At 36.3% G+C, this 21,335-nt stretch overlaps 1 protein-coding gene and 1 long non-coding RNA gene across 2 annotated transcripts in view; both read right to left on the reverse strand.

Annotated features, from left to right (window-relative positions):
- Positions 1-21,335, reverse strand: part of LOC134661441 (uncharacterized) — a 380,476-nt gene that overhangs the window by 353,925 nt on the left and 5,216 nt on the right. The window lies entirely within an intron of this gene.
- The window catches only part of LOC134661438 (aquaporin AQPcic), a 42,489-nt gene that overhangs the window by 13,589 nt on the left and 7,565 nt on the right, over positions 1-21,335 (reverse strand). The window contains exons 2-3 of the mRNA XM_063517532.1: positions 7,681-7,779; positions 2,814-2,935 (exon numbers count right to left, since the gene is read on the reverse strand). Of these exons, the coding sequence (XP_063373602.1) occupies positions 2,814-2,935; positions 7,681-7,768 (210 nt within the window). The 5' untranslated portion in view covers positions 7,769-7,779. The remainder of the gene's footprint in view (positions 1-2,813; positions 2,936-7,680; positions 7,780-21,335) is intronic.

Genomic DNA, 21,335 nt, shown 5'->3' on the forward strand with positions numbered 1-21,335 from the left:
TTACACCCCGTCTGTGTCTTGCTCCTACCAAATCCACAAGTTGAGGACCTCAACCTATCTAGGCACCCTTCTTGCTCGAGACCTGAAAAATAATCTCATGCAGTCAAGTGTCGGAAAACCAGGTCCACACTCTTAGCACTACCGTGAATATATCTAAGAAGTCTGTATACTGCCTTCCAGGGGGCGGGATGTTAATAGACTAGCCTATATAGTAGGCCAGAGATATAGTATACAAAAGCACACTGGCCCAAATCCAGTAATATTATATGCATTTCAGAATACAAAATAATTGACAATTCTGCGTATATTTGATATCAAAAAGTTACAATTACCTACCCTTAGGTTATAAGGAGGATAAATATACATAAATATCAAATAGATTCGACAAAGTGTTGACCCTAGCATTGGATAAAATAGGTTCCTCTTAAACGGCATCTGCGCTGTTGGCTTTGGGCCCACGGGTGCCCGGAAAAAGGTCGGGGACCCCATGGTTCCGCACAGTTATTGCAAATAATGTAAAATCACAAATTAAATACAAATTTTCATTTTGGTTAAAAACACATATGCGATGAGCTAAGGTTTCGAATTAAGTACCTTATTCTTAATCTGGAAAGAGAAGACTGAATATTCAGAATTAAGCTATGTCTATGAATGGTTTACATAAATTAAGCCACTTTAGCGTTCAGAAACAATAAAGTTTATGTCTACTAGTAGGCACCAGATGAGGTAAACTACTCATACTGCATATATAGACAATAATGAGTACAATTAAGGTCACTTGATGATAGCTAAACATGAATATAAGCAGAATGAGCTGCACCTATACAAATATCATTGATAAAGCTCTGTGGCAATTCTACATTAACCATTTGAACGCCAAGAGCACCAAAAAGCGTCGTAACTAGTGCCCACATGAGTATTATGATATGGCTTAAGCTCTCAAAGTAACCTTCACAATTTTAAGTAAGGTTTGTTTAGGTCCATTAGCTCGCGTTCGCGTTAGTAAAGCGTACAAACGATTAAATGCATTTTATAGCTATAACCAAGTATATAGCTCACACTGGCTCACAATCATTAAAAGAATTAAGTAAAATCATTAAAAGTATTCCCTATGACATTTTATTAAGTACCTACCCAATATTAACTTTGTGGGTAGTGATAGTGATATAACGAATATTTAAAATGTTCGTCTACTTGATCCTGAGGGATTCTGGAAATAAGAAAGGTCTTGTCCTTGTTATATCCTGCAACTGCTTACCTTACTAGATAATTATTATCAAATTTGTCAATAATTGGGAGTTATAAATAAAAACTACTCGAGTACTTTATGATTTTTATCTTTTCATATTTGAATTACATCACTCCATATCACAGATGTTGTATGCTCCCTGAAGAGTAGACTGACTTATCTTCTTTTACATAGTTTCACATACATATAATTAAGTACTATAGCACCCTTGTGGTGACTCACTTATTTTCGTTGAAAATTTATAAGTACCTACATTAAATACGTATATAAAATGTAAAGTTAGTATCATAATGTAATGGTATATAAAATTGTATGCTTTACTAAATACCTCTCTCCTCACAGGTGTTAAAAGTGGTTAAAATAAAGGGTGTACTAGATAATTAATTAAACACTCCTAATATAATAATATTACATATACATAATATAATCACATTGGCTTGGCGTCTTCCCACCACCAGGCGATAACAAACACGTCTCAATATATTACTTTAGGTTCCGAATATCGGTACAGTTGTTTAATGACAGCGTTTTACACAAAAATAAAACGCTAATTAAATAACTTACCATATTCGGAACCTAAAGTTTTAATCCTGCCTGGTGTAAATATGTATAATTTTGAGACAATGACTACGTAATTTGCGTTTGTTTGTAACTGTCAAAATTGTCAAACGCAACTGCCTGAAGTGGTGGGGGTGTGGGAGAGAGATGGACGTATATGCTAGAAAAGGACAATACGACTAACTACAGTGTTGCCACTCTCAATATATTACTTTAGGTTCCGAATATGGTAAGTTATTTAATTAGCGTTTTATTTTTGTGTAAAACGCTGTCATATTGTGCATGCACAATGCGTTGAAGTTGAAGTCAGTCAGTAAATATTTCCGTTATAACTGGATATCAAAAGCAAAAGTCGAATATGGCTCCAGGTTTCAAAGGTGTGACATTTCTCGTGCATTGCGTTGACAAAACGACGCGCTTATTAGAAATAACAATAGTAGTGGGCGTAACCATGTTTAAGTAAAACCGGTAGGTAAGTAGGCAGTTTCTAATGGGCAAAATAACGGTTATATTACACATGGTGTTTTAGAAACCCAATACATATATACCTACCTACCTTTAAGGGTCATAAGACTCATAAGTGGTAGTTAGGTATGAGATTTAGACTTGGAAAAGTGCCTGATTCTATTTTCAGACAAAGATTTCTTTAACCTCCTGCTGAGCTCCTGACGACTGACGTTCTACCCTTAGTACATAAGCACAAATTAAGTTTTGATTCTTTGTCAATTTGACAAAGTTAAATTTACGCTGGCAAACTTTAAACCCCAGTCGTCAGGAGGTTAAGATTGAAAGTTTATTTTGACTTCACCAGATCGGCAAGGCCAATCCGATATCGGGTCGAACGTTGTGAGAACACTCTTAAACTTTGGAGGTAGTCACGGACTTTAATTGTTGAACATTTAGGGTTCAAGCTGATTTGGTTGTCAATACTAACGGTATGAAAAGTCCAATGTAAGGTAAACCCTAAATCGCTCAACAATTAAAGTCCGCGGCTGTAAGTACTCACTGAAACGATGGCGAAGACCGCCAGACCGAAGGCGAGGGCGATGAGCACGATGTCTGTCGCAGAGTTCGACTGCGCGATGTTCACGCAGGCGCCGCACCCGAACAGGTTGAGGATCAGGTTTCCTGTACAAAATTAGTTTGTAGAGTTAGACCAGGCTAGTGACTGTGCAAGTGTTATTTAAACGTCATAATTTCATTTAGCATATACAGGGTGTTGCCTGTAACACGAGCAAATAATTAAAACTTATATTATACTCCTCAAACTATAAAACTTTTGTTAAACAACTTAAAAGTTATGAATCCTTTAGACTTCCTCTTCTTCATACAAAATAAATATTGCCTTCAATGTACGCGAACATTAGTGTGTTTGACGTTGCTTGTCACGCTTTAAACAAAACAAAATTTGCAATACTTGCGTCTTAGAATAAACGAGGGATGTTGCGGATGCAGATTTTTTTACATCCGCGGATGCGGATGCGGATATTTAAAGGCTCACATCCGCGGATGCGGATGTCAAGATTAGGTACTTAGAAAACGTCAAATATTACATTTTTAGTATTTTTTTATTTAAGAAAAACGAAACATTTAATATTTGAGCAAGAATATAGGTGCATTATATTTAATAAACAGTAACTTGGCCGACTTTTCTGGATCTAGACGATTTCGTTATAGGTAATGACGAAATTACCTAGCACTTACGCCGTCGCTAAGACTTTCCTGTACCGACTTGTTCGACATCCGCATCCGCATAAGCTCCACATCGATTTTATGCGGATGCGGATGTTGAAAATAATGCGGAAGTTCCGCGGTTGCGGATGCGGATGCGGATGTTCGCAACATCCCTGGAATAAACTTTAAAGTGTAATAAAAATCAAAACATAAGTTATTTTTAAAAGTTGCTGAATAAATGTTGGTCAGTATGTCCTCATACTATATACTCCTGTATTGCCTACTGTTTAATTTAATGCTCTTGTTACAGGAAACACCCTGTATATGACAGGTGTTAATGTCCCATCGCTCTTAATGTCAGCGAATTAAGAACTATGGGACTTATTTTTGAGTAAGTTATATACATAAAGCTTGAACACGCCAAAACGTAGGCACACATTTTTGCTTATAATTTTTGTAAATGGTGGTTAAATTTTATTTCTTTACTTAAATTAAAATCGTTATAGCATGAGGAACATGTGATACCACAATAGTTGTCAATTCTATAATTCGTTTGCACAATAACGAGCTTTAAACAATGACGGAGCGAAATCACTTTGCACCAATAGCTTTGAAAAATTCGATTAGGCTAAAGAAACTTGTGAAAATGTTAATATATCAAGAATCGATTAGTTTTTGTGTTTTAGAAATGTTGCGGAGACGTTATTGAATGGAAAGACAACCAAAAAGCAGAAAAACACGAGATTGAAATGAGAAAAAAAAGAAACTAGGAACATACAGCGTTCTTACATATTAAAGACCGAAACCTATCTTTTCTTATGTTGCAAAAAAGGTACAAATATCTCAAATTTATGCACAAGAAGTGAAGTCAAGTTAGATTAAGAGCTAGCAAGAGCTTATCTGCTCCCAAAATAGTGGTGCTAAATTAAATATATTTATTAATTTATAAAACGTTTGATCATTTTTAACATATTTGAGCGTGTTAAGTGTTAGACGATGGTTCTATAGAAATACAAACTTCAAGCAATAACACAAAATAAAAAGTTTGACTTGTATGAGTTGCTAATACATTCCCGAAGATTGCAAGATAAAAATAAAGCTAAGTATCCCCCATTATTTATTAGTTGAGCAAGCTACTTGTGATTGCATCAAGCGTCGCCGTTAATTGATTCACATAAGGGACATTGACTATAGAAATGCATGCAAGAAACATTTGCGAAAATCACTTAAACCTATTTGTTCTACGACCAAGCACTTTGAAAAAAAATTTGTAAATTTAACAAATATTTTCCATTCAACAAAAATAATACTTTAAACAAGTGGGATATAGGACATATATGTAGGTAAACAAACCAAAAGTATACAGCTAAGATACGTGACCCGGCCACCGCGCCCCGCGCCCCACGACCGGTTGGTCAGCGACACCTTGTAACTCATGAGGCCCTGGTACTTGCTCTTAGTTAAATTACAATTTTGGACAGTTTTTTTCTCGATTTTGGCCACAGTAGCCTATGGAGACTAACAAGCAACGCTAAGCGGTGTTCGTAGTCTATGGATCTTGCTATATTACGGGTGTCACATGCGCGTTTCTGACTTCTGAAGCAATTTTATTGTTTCTACTATAGAACCTAATGAATATTTTGTAAATTGGCAGCAATGCACTTAGTACTCATCTGTCAGAGATGACAATTAAAATTAATAAAATTATGTTGGCAACAGTGTATTTCATACAATATTTTTTAAGTGGTGATTACACGAAGTATCGTAGAAGTACCAAAAAGATACTGCGTGTATGCACAAATACTTTTTTGTGGAATAGACTAAAGACTTGTCTTGACAACTATAACATAGGGGTTTAAAGGTGTGTGTACGACCTTTTAAATGACAAATAAAGGTACGGGAGTAGAAAAAATACTATTAAAGAAGCCACAGGTCACAGTTACTATTTTGGTAGCATTCATCGTGTTGTCATTACATTATAACAGTGACGAAGGGGTATTAACATGATAGACATGCCGACAATGCCAAAAGGGTACTTTTGTCGGATGGTAATAAATGAAGGAGGATGGCAATGGACTGGGTTCATATCAATGAATATTTGAAAAAGACACCTGTTAAAGTTATATTAAGTATCAACTTATCAGCAAATAACTCTGGCTTGGACTACTGAAACATACGGTAATCATGTCGTGCAAAGTGCCTGTGCTGGTCATCACAAAGTCTGTGACATGTCAAATCCTGAGGCTGAAATGAAAGTCTAGTATATTCAATATATATTTCGCTCCATTAAACCTTTATTTTCTATTTATTTGTAATTTTATGTGCCTAAATTTTGGCGTGTTCAAGCTTTATATGCATCCATATTTTTACACTTGACTGTACCTAAAGTCTATTGTTTTATTCGGTAGACTGAAATGACAGTTAATAGTATGAACATGAAATGTCATTTCATACTATTAACTGTCTAGTCTACCGAAATAAATTGTCAGAAACTACTCAAAGTCGTTTAGGGAGGTACATTAGTCACAGGCAAGTTAGCTTTTTATAGATTGCCCATTATCATCGAGATACACGCATGGGAAATTTCACGCCATTCCGATAACTAGTAAGTAGGTCAATATCACCCTATCTACCTGACATGTAGATCAGTAACGTGCTAGGATGTGGTCATAAGTAAATAAATGGTCGCGCATTGTATTGTTTCACTGCTTTGACTTTGCGACTGTAAAGGGAATAAACGCCACCGCACCTGAGGAATCTAGCCCGTAAACCCGTTTCGGTACCTAGTACTTGTTTTCCATCACACTTGCTCGAAAATATGTTATTTCATGGAGGTGTACTAAGGTCTAAGGCCTATATTGTTCCCGCGGGAGTTATGGATTGTAAAAAAAAGCTATAACTCCCTAGGACGCTTATAAAAGTTATAAATTAATAATTTTGTTTATTTTTATAAATATTTAATTTTATTAATTTGATAGCCGTTTAAAATATTTATACACAATTTTCAATCGTGACAGAATGTCGCATGTCGCTGTCAAAAAATAACAATATGGCGGACGAAGGTCCAGTAATTCAGTAGGTAATTTATTGCGGTCTGAAATGTTACTGAATTTGGTACTTTCCTCTACTTAAAATAAATTATTTCTCACTGTGCACGAAATAAAACACCAGATAATTATTAGAAAAACATACATAGCAGTTATTTTTAAACACAATTTCTATTTAATAAATCGGATTTAAATATAAATAGTAGGCGAGTTGACCGTGACGTCGCTACACATGTTTTCATATAAATTCCATATTAGCAAATCGTTTTGACAGTTATAAAAAAGCGGCCAAGTGCGAGTCGGACTCGCCCATGAAGGGTTCCGTATTTAGGCGATTTATGACGTATAAAAAAAAACTACTTACTAGATCTCGTTCAAACCAATTTTCGGTGGAAGTTTACATGGTAATGTACATCATATATTTTTTTTAGTTTTATCATTCTCTTATTTTAGAAGTTACAGGGGGGGGGACACACATTTTACCACTTTGGAAGTGTCTCTCGCGCAAACTATTCAGTTTAGAAAAAAATGATATTAGAAACCTCAATATCATTTTTGAAGACCTATCCATAGATACCCCACACGTATGGGTTTGATGAAAAAAATTTTTTTGAGTTTCAGTTCGAAGTATGGGGAACCCCAAAAATTTATTGTTTTTTTTCTATTTTTGTGTGAAAATCTTAATGCGGTTCACAGAATACATCTACTTACCAAGTTTGAAGAGTATAGTTCTTATAGTTTCGGAGAAAAGTGGCTGTGACATACGGACGGACAGACAGACGGACAGACGGACAGACGGACAGACGGACAGACAGACAGACATGACGAATCTATAAGGGTTCCGTTTTTTGCCATTTGGCTACGGAACCCTAAAAAGAAGCTGATTTGACTAGTAGGAAAGTAGCCAATTATGTCGCCAAATATTTAGTTTTTTCTTCGCAAGTGCGATGAAAAACATTGACAACTTCGGGGGTAAGAATATTGCAAACTCGGGCCTTTAATTCACTCCAGTCTGCGGCTGTCGTGAATTAAATTAAACCCCTCGTTTTCAATATTTCACTTACCTCGCTCCCTCGTTGCACAATGTACTATTATTTTAAGTATGCAGCATTAATATGTAGGAATGTATTTGTATCTATATGTTTTGTTTACCAATGAACTCGGCTAATAGCGCCCTGCTGATGCCCGCTGCTCCTCCCGCCAACTCGTCAAAGCCGAGCTTCGTGCCCAACTCACCCATGACTGTTTATGCTGTAAAAAAAAATAAACATATTACAATCTTTTTTGTTAAATGGTCTTATAACCCATCCCGTGGATCGAGCGGAGCTTTCCAAAAAAATGTAGACGCTGTTAATGATATGCTATGTTTATGCAGGAAACGCGTAAATTAGTTTATGATCGAATACGCTGATAAGTATGAATCTCGACGCCCCTTCATTACTCGAAAGGTTTACGACATAGTCCGCTAGTTTAGTAAATCAGATAACATTCGTTTGTTCCGACGATTAACATTATTCAGTGAATTCGTCCGCGAGCTCGTTGTGTGGACAACAAAGAGCGTCGGTGACTCGGCGATAATTCACCCGTCTAGTGTAATGAGTGGCTAATGGCCGAATAGGTACGAGTAGTATTGTGGCGGGACGTGAATTATTCTAATTAGTACAGGGTTCACGCTCCGAATGCGCCCCATCATCCCACCGAGCGCCATCATGCGACATTGCTCGCGTGACAGTTTAGGCAATGGGAAATCTAATTTCCGCATTGTTAATTTTGACGTTTAATACATTTTTCATACGGGAGCCTAAATTTAATTGGTGGTGGCCATTTCATGTTCCTGTGTAAGCATAATTATAGAGCGCTGTGAAGGTATAATGATATACCTAGTTACATAATCTACATACTAATTGTAGGTACCTATGAAATAAAACTAATAAAGATGTACCTACAGTCAACCATTGGAAACTTGGCCACTGTAGAATCATTTCTAATTGATAGATACTTTTTAAACTATTATAAGCCGTTAGCGCGAGGTATTAATTTTAAGTGGGCATTTAAGATTACCTACGTAGCTATAAGTACCTATATACTTATAGTAGTTTAAATTTTATTGTGCGTATTATATTATATTATAACATTTATAACAAAGCACTAACATATGTATGTTAAAAATATAATACTCAGGCCACGTGTGCGTCCCCTGTTTACAGTATAGGGACCAACGGCGCGTACGGCTGCACATATATAGGAACTCGCCGATACTCCATGCCGTGCTTTGGCCCTACTGAATGCGCTCCTGGCACCAGAACCAGAGCAGAGTGTGACCTACTGGCGTGGCGATGGGCAGGCGCATTACTTATGTGTCATGTCATGAACTCATGAGTGCTCGAGTTTTTGCGAGTTGATAGATAATCTATCTAAATCTATCTAATATCTTTAACCCTTCGTATAAATTTAAACCTATTGTAATTAAACAATGGATTTAAATTCATACGCACTGGGGGCCGTTTTTTGAAATTCGACCGCTCGATTTCGTGTATTTCGATCAGTAATAACTCCACTACTAGGCATGTAAATTCTACTCATAGAATCAAAAACAAGTGGTCAATACCACTAAATTCCCAATTTATATCGCTCGTATTTCAAAAATCAGCATCTCGCTGTTTTCCACCGATTTTCGAGTGACGAAATCGAGCGATCGAAATCCAATAATCGGCCCCCTGAACAGTGCTTAGACATACGAAGGGTTAAACGAACAATTCTTCTAAGTACATGTACCTATATATATTTTGAGAATTTCGGAAACGCCTCTAACGATTTAGATGAAATTTGCTATATGTATGGGTGTTTTTGGGGGCGAAAAATCGATCTAGGGCGAAAAAACGGGCATTTTTGAGTTTTTATAGTTTTCCGAGCAAAGCTCAGTCTCCCAGATATTTTAAACTTATAGTAGGTACCTAATGTATTTTTACAAGTTTATCGGGTCTTCCTCAGAATTAATTTAAATAGGTATTGGCTTAACCTACCTATATTTATACCATTCGGCCTGCTGTCTAGGCGGTTAGCCCTGGCCGCGGCCCTACGTCTTGCCATAAAAGCAAGCTACACATTGTTGGTAGGAGTATCTTACGACAAGCATTAGTAACCAATATCCATATATGAAACTAATATGAATAGTATTTTTGCCATTGGCCGGGACCTGGACGACAAGACGTCGCCTTCGATACTTATTGAGCAGTACGAGTAACTAGTTACATTTACTCGTACGTTACCTTGTTTGCTCATGGCTCAAATATACGTAGTTGTTCGCTAATATTTTATGAAAACATTGATAATAAGAACATAGCGCCTTTTGCGTTTTCTAGTCTGCTATAAATTTCAAGAAATTCCATGCCTGTATTTGTGTTAATTATTTAAACTGTTATTAAATTCACCGAAATTTTAGATAACAAATGAAGTTTGAGTCTAAAAATGGTAGTTAAAATACGTCGTAGAATGATTATTGATTAAAACAATTACTTCGTTTCATAGTTCTAATGGAACTATTTTTTATATGATAAGCCAGTCAAGTCTCCGACACGACAAGTCATATGCTTCAAATTATGCAAATTTTGGTTGTGTCCATTTTACACTAAATAGAAAGGGTGTACCTAATGGAGCCACCTACTTACTACTTTTTAATGTAAAGGTGTCAACAATCCTCGAAGCTGTATCTAATGTCCATCATGGACATTCCATGAGACATATTACTTGTATGATAACTTCGACAACCTACCCCTTAATTCATATTTACGGAGGTGACAATTTAATGTAGTGAACATTCCAGACAATAATTGGCCCTGGATCGTGTCGACCTCCAATACGGCCATGTTTTTTTTTACCTAAATATATCGTTGTGGCTCAAATATTATGATTAGATATGTAGTTACAGATAAAATAAAGTTAACGATGTCGATATCGACATGTGGGAACATTAGCTAGGAGGTTCAAGGACTATTCATGAACAAATATTTGAGTGAAATAGAAAGTACCCAACTCTCTATTCAAAAACATGTCATATATTAAAATACTAGCTGTTGCCCGCGACTTCGTACGCGTGGATTTGTATATTGGTGGTTATATATTCTACATTAGCTTAGAACATTATGCAGCAAAAGATCGCAGTAGGACGGTTAATCATTTGTTTATTATTAATATTATACAACGCACGAGACTTGTCATTCACAACCTACGAAGTTTCAAGCCCCTAACTGAATAAAATTGTTCTCGATATAATACCTCTCAACCCCCTTAGAAGATTTTAATAAAACTTACTACCTAACTACCTATTTACGAAGTTTGAAGTTCCTAGCTTTAAATAAAAATTGAACCCTATACAAACTTTCAACCCCTTTTTAAACATTTTAGGGGATGAATTTCTAAAAACGCTGAAATTACTTTTCTTGTATTCTAATACTAATATGCCTTTATACAACGATTCAAGTCCCGCACTCAAATAAATGTTTGACTTCCATACAAATTGTCAACCCCTTTTTCACCACCATGGGGAAGAATTATAAAAAGTTCTGAAATTAGTTTTCTTCTCTTTTGATAAAATACCTTATTACGAAGTTTCAAGTTTGTAGCTTTAAATAAAATTTGAACCCTTTACAAACGTTCAACCCCCTTTCGACCCTTTAACAGATGAATTTTAAAAACGCTGAATTTACTTTTCTCGTATTTTAATAATATGCCATTTTACAAAGATTCAAACCCCGCACCCACAAAAATGTTTGATCTCCATACAAACTTTCAACCCCTTTTTCACCACCTTGAGATATGAATTTTCATGAACAAATATTTGAGTGAAATAGAAAGTACCCAACTCTCTATTCAAAAACATGTCATATATTAAAATACTAGCTGTTGCCCGCGACTTCGTACGCGTGGATTTGTATATTGGTGGTTATATATTCTACATTAGCTTAGAACATTATGCAGCAAAAGATCGCAGTAGGACGGTTAATCATTTGTTTATTATTAATATTATACAACGCACGAGACTTGTCATTCACAACCTACGAAGTTTCAAGCCCCTAACTGAATAAAATTGTTCTCGATATAATACCTCTCAACCCCCTTAGAAGATTTTAATAAAACTTACTACCTAACTACCTATTTACGAAGTTTGAAGTTCCTAGCTTTAAATAAAAATTGAACCCTATACAAACTTTCAACCCCTTTTTAAACATTTTAGGGGATGAATTTCTAAAAACGCTGAAATTACTTTTCTTGTATTCTAATACTAATATGCCTTTATACAACGATTCAAGTCCCGCACTCAAATAAATGTTTGACTTCCATACAAATTGTCAACCCCTTTTTCACCACCATGGGGAAGAATTATAAAAAGTTCTGAAATTAGTTTTCTTCTCTTTTGATAAAATACCTTATTACGAAGTTTCAAGTTTGTAGCTTTAAATAAAATTTGAACCCTTTACAAACGTTCAACCCCCTTTCGACCCTTTAACAGATGAATTTTAAAAACGCTGAATTTACTTTTCTCGTATTTTAATAATATGCCATTTTACAAAGATTCAAACCCCGCACCCACAAAAATGTTTGATCTCCATACAAACTTTCAACCCCTTTTTCACCACCTTGAGATATGAATTTTCAAAAACGCTGAAATTATTTTTTAAAGTAATGCCTTTTTGCGAAGTTTCAAGTTCCAATCTTAAAATAAAATTTGAACCCCATACAAACTTAACAACCCCTTTTTAACCCTGTTAGTGGATGAATATTACAAAACGCTGAAATTACTTTTCCTTTCTTCTAATAATATCCCAAAATACAAAGATTCAAGTCCCGCGCTCGAGAAAATGTTTGGTATCCATACAAACTTTCAACCTCTTTTTCACCACCTTAGGGGATGAATTTTCAAAAACGCTAAAATTAGTTATCTTGTATTTTAATTTAATACCTTTTTGCAAAGTTTCAAGTTCCTAGCTTAAAATAAAATTTGCACCCCAAGACGAACTGTCATCCCCTTTTTAACCCCCTTAGGGGTTGAATTTCCAAAAACGTTGCAATTACTTTCTTTTGTAATCGGCTATTATGCCTTTCTAAGAAGTTTCAAAGCATTTGTAATGGAGTCAAACTTTCAACCCCTTTTTAACCCTGTTAGGGGATGAATTTTTAAAAACGCTGAAATGAGTTTTCCTGTCTTTTAATAATATCCTCATATACAAGGTTTGAAGTCCCGCGCTCGAATTTTTTTTTTTACTTCCATACAAACTTTCAACCCCTTTTTCACCACCTTAGGGGATGAATTTTCAAAGGCGCTGAAATTAGTTTTCTTGTATTTTAATAATATATCTTTTTACGAAGTTTCAAATTGCTAGCATAAAATAAAACTTGAACCCCATACAAACTTTCATCCCCTTTTTAACCCCCTTAGGGGTTGAATTTCTCAAAATCGCTTCTTATCTCTTGTACACTTTATAAATGCAACCTAGTGTGCAAATTTCAACTTTCTAGCTTTTGTAGTTTCGGCTCTGCGTTGATGAATCAGTCAGTCAGTCAGGACACTTGCATTTATATATATGTATAGATAAACATTATACCTACCATATATATGTAAACTAATGTATGTTAGGTAAGTATACCTATGGTTAATTTCCTGAGGGCGTGGGACTAATTTAATATGTCGGCCCTAACACGTTCCATTCGGGAACGTAATTGTTTGTTTAAAATTTCATTTTAACTTCCTTGATTCCACAATTAAACGCGAGCGTGTGTTTATAATACATTTGCGTATCGCGTACCGTCTGCTGAATGTAATTTGTCCGTGAACATCAAAATGACACACACGTTACGAGGTTTGTAATATGAGAGAATTCGTACATATATTAATTGTACATCAGTGTAACCTGGATAGCACAAATTGCAAGGGAACTGCTAAAACCTGCCAGAAAAAAAGTGAGAGAGGATTTGTAAGTTCTGATTCGAAGTGAATGAAAATGAAGTTGCTCTGCGGAGTCTGTGATGAACACCAAAATAAAAACAGAGTGCTCAGAGGAAACCGGACTAACCGAATAAGGCCTAGCTTCTCCTCACCTCCTCAGAGATGTCAGCATTGTCAGCCACTGACGTAAACATCAGCGCAACAGTCAAAGGCAACACAGCTTCTTAAGGATGCAACGGGGAGAGTAGGTAGTGTCAAATTATTTATTCATAGCGTTTGTACGACTTATGAAACTGGGGTCAATGTTCTCTTGATAATTATACGTTACGCTCCTGTTTTTTTTTCTACGGGAGATACACATGATGTTATCAAAACTTGTTTGACTCAAGGGTATGCTCGCACTTCGAGTTTTTCTGTTGATTTTATTTTAGCTTAGCCGGCAATTAGCATAAGGTACAACAAAATAAATATTATCACATTGCATCAAGTAACTTATTGAACGCAGTTTAGGCCGTATTATATAAATTATTGTAAATTAAAATGTGGTATCCCAAACCCTACCCCTACCAGGGCCAGTACAGCGAGCTACAAAACTGCTTGGACTCATTATGAATACACGTTTGCAGCTAGCTGTACCTACTGTACGTACTCGTAGTTATTAAGATCTCTACTACACTATGGTTGCATTAAACGATTATGACTATGAGTAGGTATGAAAAGTTATATGAAGCACTTGCGTGGGATAAATCTAGGACGCTGGATAACAGCTTCGACCACGTGCCTGTAATTCTTGCAGTCATAACTGTAGTCTATAACAACGTTTATGATTTGTGTACGGAACGCGTCTGTTGACGCCACTGCAAGCCTTGGCCAGATCGTAATAGTGCACAGATATTCAGCAGTGACAACATTCCAACAAATATATGTGCTATAACTAGGTATATGAGCAGAGTTGGATAGTGATAAGGATGCTACAAACGCATGATGATATTAAATCCGGGACTAAAAAGTCCGCAGGTAAAATTGAGCAATGTGCTAATTTAAGTAATGTCCGTTAGGGATCTATCGACGGTCGAGAACTCGCATGCGAGTTTCATTACCAGTACATTGCGTCGTTTGGTCGGTCGGCTGAATTGATGTAACCTCAATGGTCCGCAATGTAACTAAAATCGTATACAAGTTCGCGCGCCGTCTAAATTAGCCCTTACTGACTCTTTTAAGCACTACTAAGGTAAGTGTTCTATTTTTCATGACGGGTAACCTTGATACAGATCATGTAATAAATAGTACTTATCAAAACTTATAGCACTTATCAATCTAAAAGGTGTAGCGCTTTATCTAACATGACGCAAGTAGTCTTTGGGGATACCTACGACGTAACGAATCCTTGATTTGCAACATCCCAAAGGGCAAAGTGTTGACTAAACGTGTTACTGTCAGCCTTCGTGACTCCATAATTGACAGATGCGCAGTGCCAGCGGCCTTTACCTGCATGCAATCATTACCCACTGCTGTAGCGAGAATTATTAATTAATTATTCATTACCGTGTAGACCTGGTGAAACCCGTGCATCCAGCGAGGCCTTATGACATGCACCGGACACATTGTGAGCGAATAGGAAATGATACAATCGTTAATGGTAAAGGCATGCAATAATTGCATATAAATGGAAAATACATGTAACGCGGGTTAATCTAAAGTTTCCACGAAGGTTACTTAGTCATAAAAATGACCATGCCCCGCAATAATATCACTAGAACAAATTGTAACAAGAATATTTTATTAAACCAGTTATCTGCATTGGTAATTTCGCGCAAGTTTTCTATTAAGATCAACATATTAACTAAGAAAATATTGTCACTGAATATTTGTAATGGGTTTTTATATTAAAGGCACTATTACAGACTGCGGGTCGATGGTTAATTTAAAGTAAAGCAAAGCGTTTCTTTCGGTGTATTATAAATTATGTAATATCGGTTACCGCGATAGATACTCATGAAATAAAACTATTCAATATAAGCGATATAATCCGATTTAATAGTTTTATTTCAATAGTTATTTGTTTTACAAGGGGACAAAGTGGTTGTTTAACCGCTGGTGCTAATATTGATACCCGAGCAAGCGATATATTCTAAAATCCGAAAAATGGAATCTTGAGCGTTGCGGGAGTCTCAAAGCACGGGGTTAAACAATTTATTGCCCCCGAGTGAAACAACATTTTTCACAACACCAACCCGAAGAAAATATTAACTTTAAGATATCAAACAAAAACAAACCAAATCAAATCCAAATGAATGTTATGAAATATTTATCATTCAAAATCATCATTAAAAAGTCAATTCAACCAGCAAACATAAGAAAACAGCTCAAAATTTGCATTTGATTAATTTGCTTCACATGTGAATAAATGCTATCGGTTTTTGAACAATCAAGAGAGCCTTTACCAGTTGGTGTGGTGAAAAAAAAAAGTTATTGTTTCTATTACAATTACTTAGACTGTGACAGATACTTTCGATCGTGAACTATAGAGATAGGTAGGTACCTATATCACTATATGGAAAATAATTCCAGGATAGCAGGTACTTTTGGAGCGTTGTTTCATCAGTTACCTACTATTGTGCAGACAGTACGACGAAACTTCAAGTCGCAGACCAACCACCTATTCCGTTTTCTGTGCTACAAGTGTTTCGTTTTGGCTACGGAACTGACGGTTTAGGGATCTAACCTGACGGTCTAACCTATCGAGTTTATTTTTCCTTTAAGAATTGTCATCATTGTTTTACATAGTAGCAATGTCCTATTTAAATAAAGTGTTAAGTGACTGATACTACAGACATAGGAAACTAGAAATGGCATGTGGAAATAAGGTAATAGGCGGCTTCCCTCGGAGGAGGCGCGGGCGGCGGACCGGACTCGTAAGATCATGCTCATAAATCTATAGGTATGCTTCCAAAAATAGAACCAAAGTACCTTGTTTAAAGAAAGGAGAATTTCATTTAAACATGAATACATACTTGCACAGTTAAGGATATTGACCGAAGCAGCGCTTAAGGAGATTGTGAATTGAATTTCAAGTAAGCTTCCATTGAGTGTTATGCCAAATGTTTCACCGTTGTTTCTCGTTTTTGCCAAAATAAAAGTACCCATACAATAATGGTAATAGTCGTTAAGAAATTAATTTTATTGAACGCTGGATGTTTTGTTTTCGCGTAGTGTCTCACGCAGGATCCTGCGGCAGGCACGCCGTGGCACAACAGAGCGATGCTCTCAGAGTCCTCGTCACGACATGCTCAAAGCTCGTCGCTACTACTAAATTACGATTCACTCGTATCGAAAGCATTATAATGTATAAATATGTACATATTTAGCATAGTAAAATTTTACTCATGATTTCGGATGTTTTCTTTCGTATAAGGGGCTGTTCATAAATTACGTCATCGATTTTTGTCAATTTATCCCCCCCTAAAAATCATCCAAAAATCATGCTTCGAATGACCCCGTTTCCTCCTACGTCATGTTACCATCATCCGATGTCCAAACCCCCCTCCCAATTTGAAATGACGTAATTTATGAATAGCCCCTAAGGATAGGGCTTATGATATAATGGGTGCAGTAGGTACGTAGCAATTAACAGCGCCTTACTCTCTTTCCTCACACGAAATTGACAACGCAAGTTAAATCACCATACAATCCATACATATATGTATGTATAAATAAGTACATATACATATATGTATATTTGAGTACATGACGCAATTCTAACAATCCAAACCTATTAACCTAAAGCATAGCTAGATTAATGAGTGATCATAGATTAATTTTCCGTTATTAACATCCCAGCGGAGCTATTATCTCGAACAATAAGTGACGCCCTGCGGCTACGCTCGCGTCGGAATAGTACAACAGCTAAAAAAGATAATTGAGAATATCGTAATTCCACGAAAAATATTATTAACGATGTAGGTACTTGCGTTACATTGTAATTGTGATGTAAGTACAAAGTTAAAAGGATTATGATTATTAGGATTATGATGTCCCTATAATATACCTACTACCTACCTATAATGTCTACAGATATTGAAGTCGAATAAGTATATTAATGTTTATATTATTGCTTTTCTAAAACAATTGTAAGACATTTCATTGGTAAAAGTGGTAGGTTTAGGTAGGTACATAATAACACATGACAGTTTTTTTTAATTAGGTTAGATCTACCTATGTACGTTTTTTTCTGCTACATAAATTAAAATACATACGCAGACGGTTGCCGGGGTAGTTATGAGGTGTATGCTTTAGTACTTTCTGACTTGGTAATACCTTGGACTCCAACGTAGACAAACTTGTCAACAATGATAAACTTAAATTAAATATTTTTATTTAACATTAAACGTAATTTAACAGAGGCACATTGCGGTGAACCGCGCATTAGGCATGGCCTGTATTGGCTGTATTGCGGGGGTCAAGGTCAGTGCCGGCCCGAGCGAAATCGGGTTTTGGCGCCCTTTGTTGAAGTTTTCAAACGTATTTTCACCCCGCCCCCCCCCCTCGCCACACTCGCGTCTTTTAAAACTTTTTTTTTCTCATTTGCCATTTTGGCGCCCCCTTGCCAACCGGCGCCTAGAGTGGCCGCTCCATTCGCTCTACCCTAGATCCGGCCCTGCTCAAGGTCAAAGAGGAGTGTGAACTTGTGTCTGTGTAAGCTTGTTGAGACTGAGAGGAGGGAAATGTGTGTGATAACATTCATATCTTCTCCCTAACCGCCTGAGACAAACGGCAAACCTGTAAAACGGCATATACCTACATACTTACTTTAACAACGCGAGAACGCTTATCATCAAGTGTTTCAGTTAGCTTAGCGAATTGAGATGGAAATCTGATTCTTTACGCACCGCTTACAACCTTGCTCATGACAAGTGGAGTCGGTTATTTCTTGTCGATTTACATAACACTACTCTGCATACTTCAACTAGGTATGTAATTACTCAATCCAATACACATTACTTGACAGTTTTTATAAATCAAATATATAATCAAATGTACCTGCAAGCGAATACTTTCTCAAAGGAATTTCGCCCTGACATAGGTAGGTTACTTAGGTACATAATACTACCTAGTTAAACACATTTTCTAAAAGAGTAACAGCGATAATTGGAAAAGAAACTTATTACATCCCAACGTAATAAGTTTCTTTTCCAATTATCGCTGTTACTCTACCCCTCTCTAACCAACTATCAAATAAATATGCCCAATATGCCATATTGATATTAAAACTACACAATGCAAAAATATAATTCAACTAGTGGCTTAGGTAGAGATGTATGAGTACGCCGACCGAACTTGAGGCCCGCAGTGTCAATTATCCGAAGCTGTTTTTGTTTCTTGAGCATAAATGATCACCCAGCCAACGTAAGTACCAACATAATTGTATCCCAGAACCGAGGAGGAAAACGACGGGGTTACGCTCTGGAGAGTCCGTGACTCAGTTTATTTTGGAAAAAAAAAACTTTGGTGTATCGCTTCGTTCAAATGGGCCGGATAAGAAAAGGACGGAGTACAAATTCGACTTCCATTAATTTTTTGTTGATCGTCAGACACGCTTTCTAAGCACAATGGTGGAGCCTGCTTGTAGGAATGCTACGCCCACCTTTCGACTTGAGTTTCCCACTTGAGATTTTGACATTAGATAGGTTAATGTGTGATTAAGTGATAAATTACAAGTTAGAAGTAGAAGAAGAGTCTTATGGGTACTGGTACCTATACAATACTCGTACTGAACCAAATGATTTTTAGAGTTCCGTAGTCAACTAATAGGAATCCTTATAGTTTCGCCATGTCCGTCTGTCTGTGCATCCGCGGTTTAGCTCACTGACCATTTGTGCTAGAAAGCTGCACGCGGACCAAATGGTAAAATCAAAAATATATTAGGGTACCTCCCCTACACTTAAAGTGGGGAATATTTTTTTCCCTTCAACCCTGTAGTGTTTCGTTGAATAGGTACCATTTAAAATAAGGGTCTCCAAGGACCATGTTTTGTTAAAGTGAATAATTTCGGAATCGCACATGTGACCCCTATAGTTGCAGGAGGTTCAAGAGGGCCGTTTGCCTCCATCAAGACATAAAAAATGAGAGAATCGGCATGATTCACAGAAGTGATTACTTAAATATCTACGCGCTCAGTAGCCAGTACTTTTTGCTGATCTCCAGTAACTGGTTTCGCTTCCAATGTCAAGGCTGTCTGTCACGATCTCATTCAATAATTGAATATGACGCTGCGGTATTAAGTACGTAATTTTGTAAAGCATTTTGGCTGGTTGGAGATATTTTTGTAAAGTATCTCCAACCAGCCACCACCATAACCAGAAGTTATGAGTATCTTTAGTAGGTAAATGATTGATTTGATAGTTGATTCCAATACAAAAGTAAGTATACGAATACGAGTAGGTTATATCTAAATATGTAATCTTTGAAATGCGCTTAACCTTATGCACGTGTGCGGTGGTCAACAATCGTGTCGTTCAAACCTCGGTCATGCCGTATATGCCATGGTAGAGCAGAAAAAACGTTCTCGAAAAAACGCTAAAAGTTGATTGATGATTTGGTCAGGATCCTTATCGTACACATTGCAGACGAGAGGTTAAACGATACCGATCCTATCTCCTCTTTATTAACCTATATATAGGATAAAAAGTAAAGACAGACTGTTCTTTCACGCAGCGTTTGAGTTTGTGCCTAAGTAAGGTAGGTAGGCACTGTGAGGTATTGCTCATAAGTTCTCTGAACAGGTAGGACTATGTTCATGCACCTTGCGTGACCTGCACTAATTATCACTTAGATGTCTTAGATCATTAGCTTTTTATGACTACGCTTGTTTTATGCACACTAATTCTCATTATTATCCAGGTACCAACACAAACAAAGCAACATGACTAAGTAAATCGTTGGTTGCTAATTATTCGTTTATTTAACATGAATTTGTAATAGGGTAGGTAAAACATACAAATAAAGTAAATAATTTATTCATAACAATGCGATCATGCATGAAAAATCAACGGCGGGATATTTCTGGCGATAAGCTATTACGAAAATAAGCAGGAAATGAGTGTACATAGGTACAATGGTGTATTTTTCTTATTGTTCGTGAGTGATAAATTATGGGGGTTCAAGGACAGTCTTATAAAATAGCTAAATGGAAAAGCGGCGCTAACATCGCCGGAAGTCCGGTCCGCATTTCCATATCGTATTTCACGGCTCGGACCGCCCGCCTTCGCTGCAGATTAAATATTAAGTACTATTACGTAATTTTTGCACCGTTATTTATAAAAATAACATTTTGCCCTAACGTCTGAAGTGAAACGATATGTACATATTTGCACGAAAACATCGTAAAACATAACTCACATGTAGAATGTGGTTACCTACGTAGCAGAACATTTTCAGTGTTATTATGCATATAATGATTTTTTATACATACTAAGAATTGTTTTTCTACTCCAGCATTTAAATGTGTCAATTAAATGACTGACAGTGATATCTAAAGCAATGTCATTTGAATGCTTTGTCTATAGGCTCATAAGATGACTGCTAGTAGTCATCTTATGAGTATAATACAACTGCTTTATTTTTTTTAAAGATACAAGTTCCGATCATCTTGATTGAAAGAGGTATGTTTTCATTTACAATAATAACTCTTTTTTTTTTAAATAATAACTCTTTTTTTTTTTAAATAATAACTCAATTTTTTTTAAATAATAACTCTTTTTTTTTAATAATAACTCTGCAGCTGTCATAGAAAAAGTAATGTATTCAACAGCTCATAATTGGTTCTTAAAATTCTCGGGTCTTTTTTTACAAAACTCGACTACGT

Source organism: Cydia amplana, chromosome Z (assembly GCF_948474715.1).
Source record: "Cydia amplana chromosome Z, ilCydAmpl1.1, whole genome shotgun sequence".
NCBI lineage: Eukaryota > Metazoa > Arthropoda > Insecta > Lepidoptera > Tortricidae > Cydia > Cydia amplana.